Source organism: Uranotaenia lowii, chromosome 2 (genome assembly GCF_029784155.1).
Source record: "Uranotaenia lowii strain MFRU-FL chromosome 2, ASM2978415v1, whole genome shotgun sequence".
In the NCBI taxonomy this organism is placed as follows: domain Eukaryota; kingdom Metazoa; phylum Arthropoda; class Insecta; order Diptera; family Culicidae; genus Uranotaenia; species Uranotaenia lowii.
In genome coordinates this window covers 187,015,370-187,028,287 of record NC_073692.1, presented here as the reverse complement: position 1 = coordinate 187,028,287, position 12,918 = coordinate 187,015,370, and the positions used below count along the sequence as shown (strand labels likewise).

The 12,918-nt window shown below is 31.6% G+C and overlaps 1 protein-coding gene across 2 annotated transcripts in view; it reads right to left on the bottom strand.

Annotated features, from left to right (window-relative positions):
• The window catches only part of LOC129749338 (nephrin-like), a 475,038-nt gene that overhangs the window by 42,104 nt on the left and 420,016 nt on the right, over positions 1–12,918 (bottom strand). For both annotated transcript variants that reach the window (XM_055744277.1, XM_055744276.1), the window contains exon 12: positions 6,739–6,850. In XM_055744277.1, coding sequence (XP_055600252.1) covers positions 6,739–6,850 — 112 coding nt within the window. The remainder of the gene's footprint in view (positions 1–6,738; positions 6,851–12,918) is intronic.

Sequence of the window (12,918 nt, the reverse complement as noted above, 5' to 3'; positions counted from 1 at the left end):
GAAAAAGCCCGGCTCAGCCCGGCTGCCGGAGATTGAGGAAAATAGCCTGGATTTTTCTAGGCTTATCCTCATTATTAGAGAAATCCAGACCAAAATCTAAAATTTTTCTGCAGAATTCATGGTTTTTGTACCCAATTACAATATTCTTTGAGCCTTGTTTTAGAATTGTTAAATAAAATTTCAATCTCGCTAATGTGCTTCGGTAAAAAATAATTTATAATATGCTTATCTTTCATCTTTTCTCTTGATTTTTTATGAGACTGACTGGTTTTAGTCAATAGAATTGACACTAATGCACAGTTTTTACCACAATTTTGGGTGTTCAGCTATCATCTGGAGGCTCAAGTTCAATCCATCAAGCAACAAATTTTTCAAGTATTATTTTACTTAGCGTAGAGGTAATTTTAGAATATTAACTTTAGGAATGTGATAATTCAAATGTAAATATAAAATTAACGGTTTATTTTTCTAGAAATACTTTTTGATGTGGTCTCTTGAGAACATTTTTCTACCGAGCTTCGACTATGAAACTTTAAAGTTTCGATAAGAACTGAAATCTTGAGTTGAGTAAAATGCTATAGTTGCCCAAATCAAGGCTGATTAGGCTTTCAAGTCACCATTCTATGAAATTTTAGATTCCTTGAGCATTCGATAACAGTTCAGGTTTTCCTCAAGAGTATGAAGGTAAAAAACGCTTTCTATTAAGTCGGTCTCAATTATATTAGCGGTATGGTAGCCCCGATAATGAAAACCAGTTGTTTGGATGGTACAGGTATCAAAATTCTGCACGAAACTTGATCTTAAAATCTGTGGAATAAATTAAAAAAAAAACTTCAAAAGATCGAAAGATCGGATCGAAAATAAACCGATTTAATCGATTTTTCCAAGGCTAAAGAATCGATTCAAAAAATCGGAAATTGAAGATCAAAAGATCGATCTCGCAAAGATCGATCCGAGATCGACCAATCCTAGAGTGCTCCTTCTTGGGACCTAGAGCCTACTTTAATCCAAAATTCTTGAAAATTGTAAATCATTCATTTTGATAGCATAGGATAAAGATGTTTCTATATACACAATGAACTCTTATTCTTCCTGAATCCTACCATACAGTTTTTTGCTATAAAAAGTCTTACTGATAAAATTTTCAACGATTTAAAAATGTACCTACTTATCAGTGATAAATCAGATAGCTTTATCTTTGGGGCGTGTTTTGAGAAAAAACAGTGAATTAAGAAAAATCTCGTTTATTTTACTGTTCAAGCCAAAGTTTATAGGGAAAATATTTTCACTGTGAAGAATATGAACGATACTATATGTTTTTCCTATAATGAAAGAAAATCAATGGAAAACCCGGAAAATTTGTGAAGGGTGCAAAAATAGGAAACTTTCGACTTTGATGTTCCATTTTTAGACCTGACATCACCGAAACTTTGAGTGAATACCCACAAATAAATCAGGGTGTGAATTTTTAACTGGGGCGTAATTCAGAACCAATATTGAACATTTCTAACATTTTTGGCCAGCTTTACGTAAATTAACTACAAGTAAGTGTACATAACAAAGTTTCAGCTATTGTTATGCTGATAGAACTGACGGGGAGTAAAAGTGTTTGAGATAATCATAACAGAAATTTAAGTGTTTTTAATCGTTAAAAAGCTGTAATACTTTTTTATGAATAGATTTGATTGAAGATTACATTCTTAATAAAATCGTTAATTTATTTTCGAAAAATCGATCTTTTTAAAGGAATTTTAGTTCTAAGTCCAATGAAAGGAACCTGTTCAGTACCAAAATAGGAGCAGTAGGTTCAAAATTGGTAATTTTTATCATCCATATCTTTCCAAATCTTTCCATAAGGGTGAAACCTATGTTGAAAATTCTCATTGAAACTTGCAGATAAAATCTAGAACTATAAATAAATTTTTTGAAAGATATAAACCGGCCGTTCTTTTACGAGAATAATTTATTTATTTATTTTTATTTACATAGTATTCCGTCTTACGACATAACTTGACGAACATAATTCCTAAAATACGAGAATAACATGATTATATAAACACCACCGCTTAATGGGTCCAAAGTAGGGCATGTTTTTGTAATTGAATTGGTAGAAAATCGGTTTTCTTACTTTTAATTTGGTTTAATATATGTCAAAAGTTTCTAGAATTGTGTTGGAATCAACATAATAAAAAGCACATTTTTTCTGATTATTGTAATCTTTCTTCCAAATTTTTCTCCAAATATTGACTTGATAAAAAAATGGTTTAATGCATTTATAAAAATGCTTTTAAATGTCAAAAATTGCCCAGAAGTTTCTGTTTCTAAACGAGATCATACCAAAAAAATGAATTTGAAAATATTTTTATTGATTTTTTTTGTAGGATTTTAAACATTTTAGGCATTGCTTTCAAATATTACTTAGTTTATGTGAATTTGACACATTTTTCCTTGAAACTGTCGAAAATCTGTTTGGTTATAATAAGTTCTGGCTTCGAAAATCTGTGTTCTTATATTAAGTTCTGTCTTTGATAAGATAAGAAAACACAAAAATGCACCTGATTGGAATGCCTTACCCTATACTCTATTCTACTCAATTAGATAAGAATTTTTTGGTTCTTATTTGATTATTGTTTTGATGTAATCAAATTTTGAATATATTTTATCTCATGGCCGTAGGAAAGGGGAGGGGGGGGGGTGTTGGAGGTTTAACCGTCCCTATAAGGGTCTAGCGAAATGTTCGTCTTTAAATTCAAAATTTTAAATTATTATTTTGATGAACGTGAATCAAGAGTAACAATCTCGACTCAGTACTGAGTCCAGCAAATCGAAATTTTATCCCAGGTCAACAATTCTACTACAGATTTTCAAAATCTCACTTGATGATAGATATTTAAAGACTGCACTCGAAAAAGTTATTCACAAAAGAAGTTGGTGCATGAATTTTGGGTACAGTCCTTAGTCTCGAATATCATTTTTTTTTTTCAATTCAAGATTAGACTCGCTCAGGTTGCTCGATTTCCTGGATTTTGCACGAATGTTTTAACATTATTTGCAAAATCATAGAAAAATTTAAATTGCGTGATATTATGAATTTTGCGTTCAAAACAATTTTTTTTATCAAATTTTATCCCAATCAAATGGCTGATGTGTTTTAATAAAAAAAAAAACTTTTCAAGTTTTTTTCTTCTTGATTTTAATTGTAAAATTTCTAAATTTGGCTGGATATTTCCCAGATTTTGGTTTGTCAATTTTGAAATTCCCGGATTTGGCAAGATTTTTTGATAACTTAGACCGGATTTGCCATGACATGCCAAGTGCGAAAAAATATCTGGTGAGCTTAGGTTTGTTTGAATCGTTTCCGATGTTTTGGTTCAATTCTTCTAAATCTAAATTTGTTGTCTGTGTTCGGATTGTGGAATCTGTATTAAGTTTATTATTCTTGATTTTCAGTTCGGTTCATCATCGGGACAAAATCTTGATTCGAATCTTGGTTTTGCATTTAAACAAAAATTAGATTTTTTTCCATGTTCGAAACCCATCATTCCGGAATATTGATAGAAAATATTTAAAACAACAAACCATTCTTCAGATTTGGAAATGAAATTTTTACTCTTAATTCTTATGCAGAATTGAATGTTAAAAATGTTCCATGATGGAGATCCAGTATTGAAAGATTTGAATTTCATCATTCGGAATTTTCTATCAGATTCAGTTGAATTACGAATAGATAATTAAAAATAAAATTCATACAAAAAATCAAAGTTTAAAAATTCAAATAAGAGATCCATGGTTAAGGAATTTAATTGTTCTGTTCATACTGATTGGAAATTTTAGTTTGAAATTTAGATTCAGAAATAAATTTCAAATCAGAAGTTCTTAAAAATCAGGTTCAAAATGCAATATTCAGATTCGGAATTAGAACTAAAAATTTCCCAAAACAAAAAGCAAAACAAGGTGAAAAGTGCTATTATAAAATAAGAATTTTACTTTATTTCATTTATTTTCAAAACTGTGATTTTTGAAAAATATTTTTCACAGGAATTTTTTAATGAAGAAAAATTATTAATGATAATTTAGTGTTTATAAAATAACTTCAGCAGGAAATATATTTTATTGGTTTGCTGTTTAGCATTATTTATATTTTTGATACTTCAAAAATGAAGATTCAAACAAAAATCTGAATGTATAGGGTTTGAAAGAGTTGAAAATAAATCTGGTTTGAACCCCAAACAAGTTATTATTTCAAATGAAGCTTTGGAGACCCCTAATTTATGTTTGAAAGCTTCAAATAAAACCGAACAATTTTAGGACTTGTTTTAGAGAGTGATTTTAAATGTATAACTTTTTATATTCAATAACTTTAAGCCGAATAATGAGATAATCTTAGTATAATTTCTTTTTAATATTCTATATGTTTGCATTTTTCAGGCATATATTTTATAGGAAAAAAATTGTCACCCCCACTCCCAATAGGCAGTTCTTTCAACGGCCCTGTTTTATCTGTTTCGAAAAAAAGTTTCTATTTTGAATTAAGACTACAAGTTCTATAAGATGAGCCCATTTCAATATTTGACTGAAGCCAGTAAATTGAGCCTACATTTAATCTTAAAATAATTTTCTTTCGAGATTTATTAATTTTTTGTATAGCTTTAATTGTTGTTCGGGTTTCAACGGACTTGTTTCAAATAACGTCTGAATTCAATCGCATTTGTAGAACTGTTCACAAGTGCACACATCAGAGTGGAGGCGAAAATGATTAAGTCGAATTTTGGGGAGCGAACTACATAAATACATTTTCTAGATTGACCCAAAAAAACATTTGACATTTGCAAAGTTTCAGCTTAACCGGATTTGATTTAACGGTTACTCCAAGAGCTCAAAGTTTGGATTTTTTACACTTTACATCAGGGACCATCAATGGAAATTGCGGAAAAAAAGCATCAAACGTCAAATTGGTATCAATTAACTGCCTCCAACAAAATTATTGCACAAAATACTGAAATTTCAATGAAACCCTCTTTTTCTGTCCCATGGCCCGAAATTTGATAATTGAAACCAATTTTACGTTCCTCAAAACTCCCTTGTGCCATTATTTTCTTTTAAAATTATATGTAAAATAACGTCAGGAACTTGAAAACAGTGAACAGTGAATATAGACGCTCCTTTCGCCGACCCTTGACACGGAACATGCTACCTGGAGTCAATTGCTCATAGTTTATAACCCTCATCTGAACATTTTCATCTCAATCCGATGCATGATCACGACAATATCGCGAAAACAGTGAGCAACTAACATGGACGGCCTTTTTTTGACCACGATTCAAAACTTGACACCTGAAATCAATTATCTTTTCTGTTAAACTCCCATGTGCCAATTTTCATTACAATTCTATGCTCAATCAAGAGAATATTGTCAAAACAGTGAACAGATAATAACCCCTTTTGCTGACCCCTGAGTCAAGATTTGAAACCTGAAAGCAAAAGAGCGTCCCTCAAAACTCCTATGCGGAAATTTTCATCTCAATCCAATGTATAATAACGCCAATATCGCAAAAACATTAATCAGTGGATATGAACGACCCCTGACGCTAAATTTGATAACTGTAATCGATTGCTCGTCTCTCAAAACACTCATGTGCAAATTTTCATCACAATCCGACGGAAAATAACGTCAATAACGTGAAAACAATATTTGTCTTGTATGGACGCCCCCTTCAGAGTCGTCCAAAAATCTAAAAACATTTTTCATCATTCCTGGTCCTAATGAGCATCCATGCCAAATTTCAGATCTCTAGCTCTTAAGACGGCTGAGTCTATAGAGGACAAACAAGCAAACAAACAAACAAACAAACAAACAAACAAACATACAGATAATTGATTTTTATATATATATATATAGATTTATATTTTTCATTTCTGATCCTGACTCGGTTTAATATTTCAGTGTTTTTTTTTCTTTTTTTAGGACCATTCTTGTTAAAAATAAATCAACCACCCTAGAAAAAAAATTAAGTCTAAGACGCTTAATAAATACGTAACATGAGGATTGGAGTGATTTGGGGTTTATTTTTCATGCCAATTTTTGAAGTTTCCATAAAAATCTTTAATTTTTTTTAAAATTTGAGCCAATGGAGTTCAATTGAGCTTAAAATTGATGTTGGTCTATTGTAAAAGTCAAAAAGCAATTCAAGAACCCAAGGTTTTTATTCAAATATATTTTGATAATTTAATCAAATATGCAACAAAATGATATTTACACGAGAAAGTATTGAACTTTTTTTGAGTACAGTCCAGTACTAACTAAGAAAAAAAGTCTCTCAGCTACATTTGGTTGACACATTCCGTTCAATCTTCAAATAAATTGTTTTAGACAACATATTTTATCTTGTTTATCCCATGGGACACATTTTTTTTAGTCTTCAGGGATTTTTTCCAGTGTTATGATCACTAAATTAGAAGGTTGTTTTGAAAAAAAAATGAGTATGAGGAATAATAAAAATAATGAGATCTACTTTTGTAAGTTGGCACATATGTACATATGTTTGTCATCAAAATAACTCCAAGTTTAGTTTGAAACTTTCTGTTCTATCTCATGAAGCTACTCTTCATTGGGTGGTCACGTAAAAGGGGAAACCCCTAACCAAAGCTTTTCGATGAAATGAGCGGGAAAATTTTTGTGTTCCGTGTTCTAAACAGGCGGAACTTTGGGGCTTGAGCAATTTTCCTTCCCTCACTTACCTGTTCCGTGACCGGAGTGTAGTGAAGCACACTGAAGTTTCCTCCGTTCGAGTACCGATGCGAATCAACTTCCAACGTCTCGGCGGTGTTGTTAAATCTCCAGTGGAAGGATCTGTGAGCCCCGGACCAGGTTGGTTGGTTGAATTTTCCACCGAGAATTTCCACAACAAGGAAAATATGATGCCGGGAGAAAGGAATAAAAAGAAAAAGTTGCAAAGAAAAAAGAAACGGGTTAAGACAGTGTTATGATGAGAAAAGTGAGAAAATCAGTGCTTTGCAGAGGCAGTATTAAATGTCTTGTAATGTGACTTTCATCGGGGATTGAGAGGCCAAGGCCAAGCCACGCCACGCCACGGAACGAAACGAAACCGACCCCAAGACCGAGCCTCTCGTCGGTATTTTGGTCTTGTGAAAGTTAAAACTTCTGCCAGCCAGCTAGCGGTAAATATACTTTTTAATTCAATTAGCCAATCTTGAAGAGAAATTTTTAATAAGCTCTCGGTTTGGTGTTGGAAAACTTTTTGCACCTGTAAGTAAAAAACAAAAAAAAGATGATACGCTCATTTGAACAACTCGGAACAGCCCACAGAGACAAGAAGTTCGAATATTATCTGGTGCTGTGTTGTTCGTGTGCAGGATCTTCTTGCATATTTTTTCGAATTCTTTTACCAGTTTGATCCAACCAAAACTTTAGTTTTACATCAGGTGAATGGGAAAGTTTGTCCTGTTAAGAAGCTCCGAGACAAGTTCCAGTGGAAAAAGTAATTCGAAAGTGTTGTTTTAAAAAATGTAGCCTAGTGCTGCCTCATTATGAAACTGGTAGAAATCATAAATTGAAAGTAAAATGAATAATTTATCAGCTACATAATGTTAAGTGTTGGTAGAAGGCGATAGAAGGTCAAACCGCTAACTTAAAAATTTAGAGAGCTAAATTCAAAGAACAAAAAATATGTGTTAGGATAAGGTTGCCAGAATTTTTTCAGCACGTACCCGGGTATTTGATTCAAAAATGTCGCCCAAAAATCCGGGCAACATCCGGGCAAATTCGGTCTAAATCCAGGAATTACTCAACACAAATCAAGGAAAAAATTTGAATTTTTTTTTCTTCAGCAGTTTAGAAATCGTATTTTAAGCTTCCAAAAAACTTTTCATGGTCATTTTTATAGAACATACTCAAAAAATTTCGTTTAAGACGCTTAAACTACAAAAAAATACAACACCATTTGTTTTTTTTCTTGTTTGTTTTAGCAAATAAAGTGAATAAATCCGGGCAAAATCCGGGCATTTCTGACTGAGTCATTTGTTCCAGATAAACTACAAAATGTACTTTTTCGCCTTTCTTACAGAGAGGTATATTTATCGATTGATTTTGGAGATTGTTAATTATAGGTCTTAAACATACCTTTACCGTCGAATCAGCTCGACGAGTTCAGACGATGTTTGTGTATTTGTGTGTATAAGTGTGAATTTGTGTAACTTTTGTTTTCGCCATTCTTGCGAAACTGGACTATAAAAGAATGGAAAAAAACATTTTTTTATCATAGCAAATATCATGAAAATGATCACTCCAAAAAACGTATCTAGCTTAGAGTTACCATACGTACTCTTTTAAGAGTACATGTTCTCTTTTTCGGTCGAGAAATGGGCGTACTCTTTTTTTTTGTGAAATTTCATCAAATGTACTCTTTTTTTTGTTGAAAGAGATTTGATCTGAAAAATCTACGTATTTCTTCTATTTTATGAAGTTATTTCACATCTTATGCTAAAACAACGAAAGGAATACGACTTACAACAAATTACTTTAACATCTTGTTTTCATTAACATGCAATTTTAGTCGTAATAAAGTCAGCTCGATAAGCGCCTTTGAGTATGCAAACAGTAGTCAATATATACACAATTTAAGTAATATGCTAAAATGCGCACAAATCTTAAATATTTTTTTTGACACTTTACCATCGTGTCTAATCTCAAATAATGATTGTTAAGCAAATGTACGCGTCCATAAAAAAAAAGTTTTTTTTGAAATGGATTGTTTTATAATGTTTTTTGCTGTTTGTCAGCATTACACCTAAATACTGCTATCTTTTCGAATAATCCAACTTTGGAATTACCTCGACAAATTAACAGAATTTGATTGAATGGAAATATTTCGGTTTCCAATTACAGTAAAACCCCGCTTATTCGAGATAGTTGGGGCCTCTTCAGATAATACGAAATGTGTATATCATTTTCTTCTGTATTGCATACCATCCGGGAGCGAAGCTCGATAATAAAATGGATCTGGTATCAACCTGATGGCTGGAAGCTCCAAAAACCGAAGCTATATCGTTTCTCCTGACTTTTCGGGTAAATGATCTCGATGTACTCTTTTTGGTGTTGCGGGATCTGGTAACCCTAATCTAGCTCGCAATATCCAGCAATTCATGGCGTTATTGGCGATTTGCAGCAAAACTTATTGACATGCAGCGCCAACTGATTCTTACTTATGGAACTAACAAAAGGGTGATGATAGCCGATTTTTAACATGGCAGTGAATATGAAATTAAATTAAGTTAAAATTAAGTTTTTTTTCAGAAACTGTATCATTCTGTATCTTCAATTTATCAGATCCAATGATTTTTGCACACGCAATTCAAATATGTCACGTTTTGTTGACCAAAAATTTATTTTGAAATTTAAAGATTTGATCGAAAAGAAATATATCTGACTTGGTGAATATACGAAACAACGCAACGTTCATCAGATTGAGCTTAAGCTTGTTAATCCATATCCAGTTGAATTTTGCAGTGTTTGATAACAGAAAAATATAGGGAAAGATCTTTAATTAAAAAAAATATATGTAAATAATGAATCAACTTAGTAAATTTTGAAATTGAATTTAATTTATTTCCGAGCTGTGTTATCAATAAAATTGTAAATAGAAGGTAGAGTAAAAGTTTCCTCATTTGAAATTTTTTATCATCATGAATTTCTTCATTTTGCCTAATTCCGCTATTTAATTGTTTGCAGCATTCCCTAGAGCTTCTGTAGTGAATGTTTATTGGGATGGTTGCTAATCTCTTCTATTCAAACGAGTGCAAAGTTGTGTTCCAGAAAATAGTTATTTGGAAATTGATCCGGAGTTTTCTTCTCTATAAAAGAGTCACTTTCAGAAAAAGTTGTAAAAAAAAATTATTCTCTACAATTTTCGTTTCAATCTGCTGGGTAGCAATCGTAGCTTGATATGAACAAACAGTCCATTGTCCAAGCGCTGGTCTTAAATGTATTTTCCGAGTGAACAATTTCGCTATGGAGATTTCCCAACTCGGCAGCCGAATCAGAGTTTCGGGTCCTGGATTTCACGGGATTTTCTTGAGGTATTTTATTTTCAACTTCGTTTATTTTTTTAACGTTTTCTTATTCGTTTGATTTGTTGTCTGACGAGCTTCGTTTTCAGTTACGTTCAATTATTTCTCCTGTTGATGAAGGGCGCACGAAGTTTTTCCGAAGAACTAAAATCAACAAAAATTGAACAATAATCTGATTTAAAAACTACTAATGATTGAGTGAATTACTTTTTCTTACCATTTTCTGCGGTTCATATTGTAGGGATGAGATGAAGGATATATAGACAATAAATCAAATTTAATTAAGAATAAAATATAATAATAGTTGTATTCGGCAACACTGAAGATAAATAAAATAAAGTAAAATAAATTGCTATGACAACGTTTGCTATTTTGGAAACACATGACAAACAAACAAAACAAAGTCAATCATTGATATATTCTTGTGAGCGTCAGACGTGTTTAAGTGAATCTCTGAATTGAGATTCGTAAAATCACGACAATGGCGTGGTCGGTAGAATAAGCACAAATAGCGCAGATATTTAAGGCTGCTACTGCTGATTGTTTTGATTTGGCCTTCCGGTGGAATAAGACGGAATTGCCGTGAGAAGCGCAGATTTTTAAGGCTGCTGTTGTTGATTGTTTGTTTTAATTTCGCCTTCTGGTCGAAAAAGGAACTAGCTTAAGAAGCGCAGATTTTTAAGGCTGCTGCTTCTGATTTTTGTTTTGATTTGGATTTTTAAGGACTGCTGCTGATTGTTTGTCTTGAATAAGCCTTCTGGTTGGGTAGGCTGTTTCTAATAATACTATCGAATTATTCCGGCTCTGGTAAACAGAGACAGAGTGACCAGGAAAGCACAATTTGAGAAAGCTGTTGCTAAGAATTTTTTATACGGATTGTTTCGGCCCTGGTAAATAAAAGCAGAGCGACAGGGAAAGCACAAATTGGGAAGGCTTTTGTGAAGAATATTTTCGGATGAAATGAAGAATATGCAAAATAAAAAGATTTGAAAAGCTTTTGCAGAGAATGGAATGTAGAATTGAGATGAGGGATATTTGGTATATAAAACTTCGTATTTTAGAAAAACAAAAGTCTTTAAATTATAGATTCTATTGAGAATAGAGTTGAGAAGGAATGTAGAGATGAGATGAAGGATAAGCAGAAATAAATAAAATTTGTAGGATGGAGAATAAAGATGTGGCATATGGAATAAAAATTGAGGATAGTTGGTAAATAAAATTTTATTCTAAAGGAAAACAAAAACAAAAGACGACGCATGAAAAGTTTTAATTGAGAATAGAGATGAAAACGAATGTAGGGATCAGATGAAGGATATACAGAAATTAAATCAATTTTAATTAAGAATAAAATAATATAATAGTTGTATTCGGCAACACTGAAGATAAATAAAATAAAATAAATTTATATGACAACGTTTGCTATTTTGGCAACACTTGACAAACAAACAAAGCAAAGTCAGTCATTGAAATATTCTTGTGAGCGACAGACGTGTTTAAGTGAATCTTTGAATTGAAATTCGTAAAATCACGACAATATTTCCTTATTTCACAATTCACAATTTCGTAATTTACATAAAGAATTTTCTGTTGCAACTTCCAAAAATAATACGCGATTTGACATTTGAATCCTCAACATCATCATTTTGATCGAAGTGCCCTCTGAGTGTCGTTTTGAACTGCAAATCGCCAATAGCAAGCCAGAAATTTTGTTTTAGATCGCCTAAGGCTTGAGACGTTTTATTTTACGACACAATATGACGTTCACGGATTGAAACTTATATTTAATTGTAATTTTCGAGTTGCAATTCAATAAGTTGTAAGTATTAAAACTTTAAACTTGACATACCAAAAGCCTACCTCGTCTTTAGAATGGGGTTTTGTTAAGAAGTGTAACTTAACTAGAATAGAGTTTTAAACGGACCAATTTATTAATCGAATACTAATTTTATACTATTTATAAACCAACAGGCATTTTTCTATCACGATGGACATCAGAATTTGCAGAAAAACCATAAATCTAAAATTCTCTTCTTTATTCTAAAAAAAATATTTAAAAAAATCTTTTATGTCATTAAAGCTGTTGTGCTGATATAAGATATTCTTCAAGAAGCCAATTTCAGTCTCAGTTTTATTTTGTGTTTCTTGTTTTTCTAAATGCGAAAGAGTTTGATAAATCATTCAAGGTTACAAAATTTAGATTTTTCCGAGGTGCAATAAATTTAAAACGTATTATTGACTAAAAATTTGTTATTGAAATAAATTTTCAAACCCGGTTAAAATTATTTAAGGAACTTCTGAAATTTTTTGGAATGAACTTGAAAACAAGAACATTGCGTTCTAAAATAATAGTTTTTAATCAATTATCAACTTTCATCAAGACTTTAGGTTATTTTGAGTTCTGCGAAAAAAGTTATAGAAGTATTCTATTTGATCACTTTTCCTTTTTTAACGAATTTTAAACAAGTTTTAAGCTAAATTGAATCTAAGAAACTTTTTTTTAGCATGAATTTAATTGTGTTGCAGGTTCCAACAAATTTCTGAATGAAATTAGGTATTTTTTAACTTTCTGCAGTAATTAAAACAAAAAAAAACTTGAAATGAAATCTTTTTAAATTTTTAAAGACTGTTGAATTTTTTCATCAAAATATTAATCCTTAATTGAATGACGTATCATAAACCAGGTCAGAATCAGATTTCTTCTTAAATGTTGGTTTAATAGTTAATCAGTCATCAATGACAAAATATTCGAGTTCTTGACACTAAAATCATCAAAATCAATCATTAAAACAGCACCAAAATGCTGTTCTTTTGAGTTGTATAATGGTTGGACGT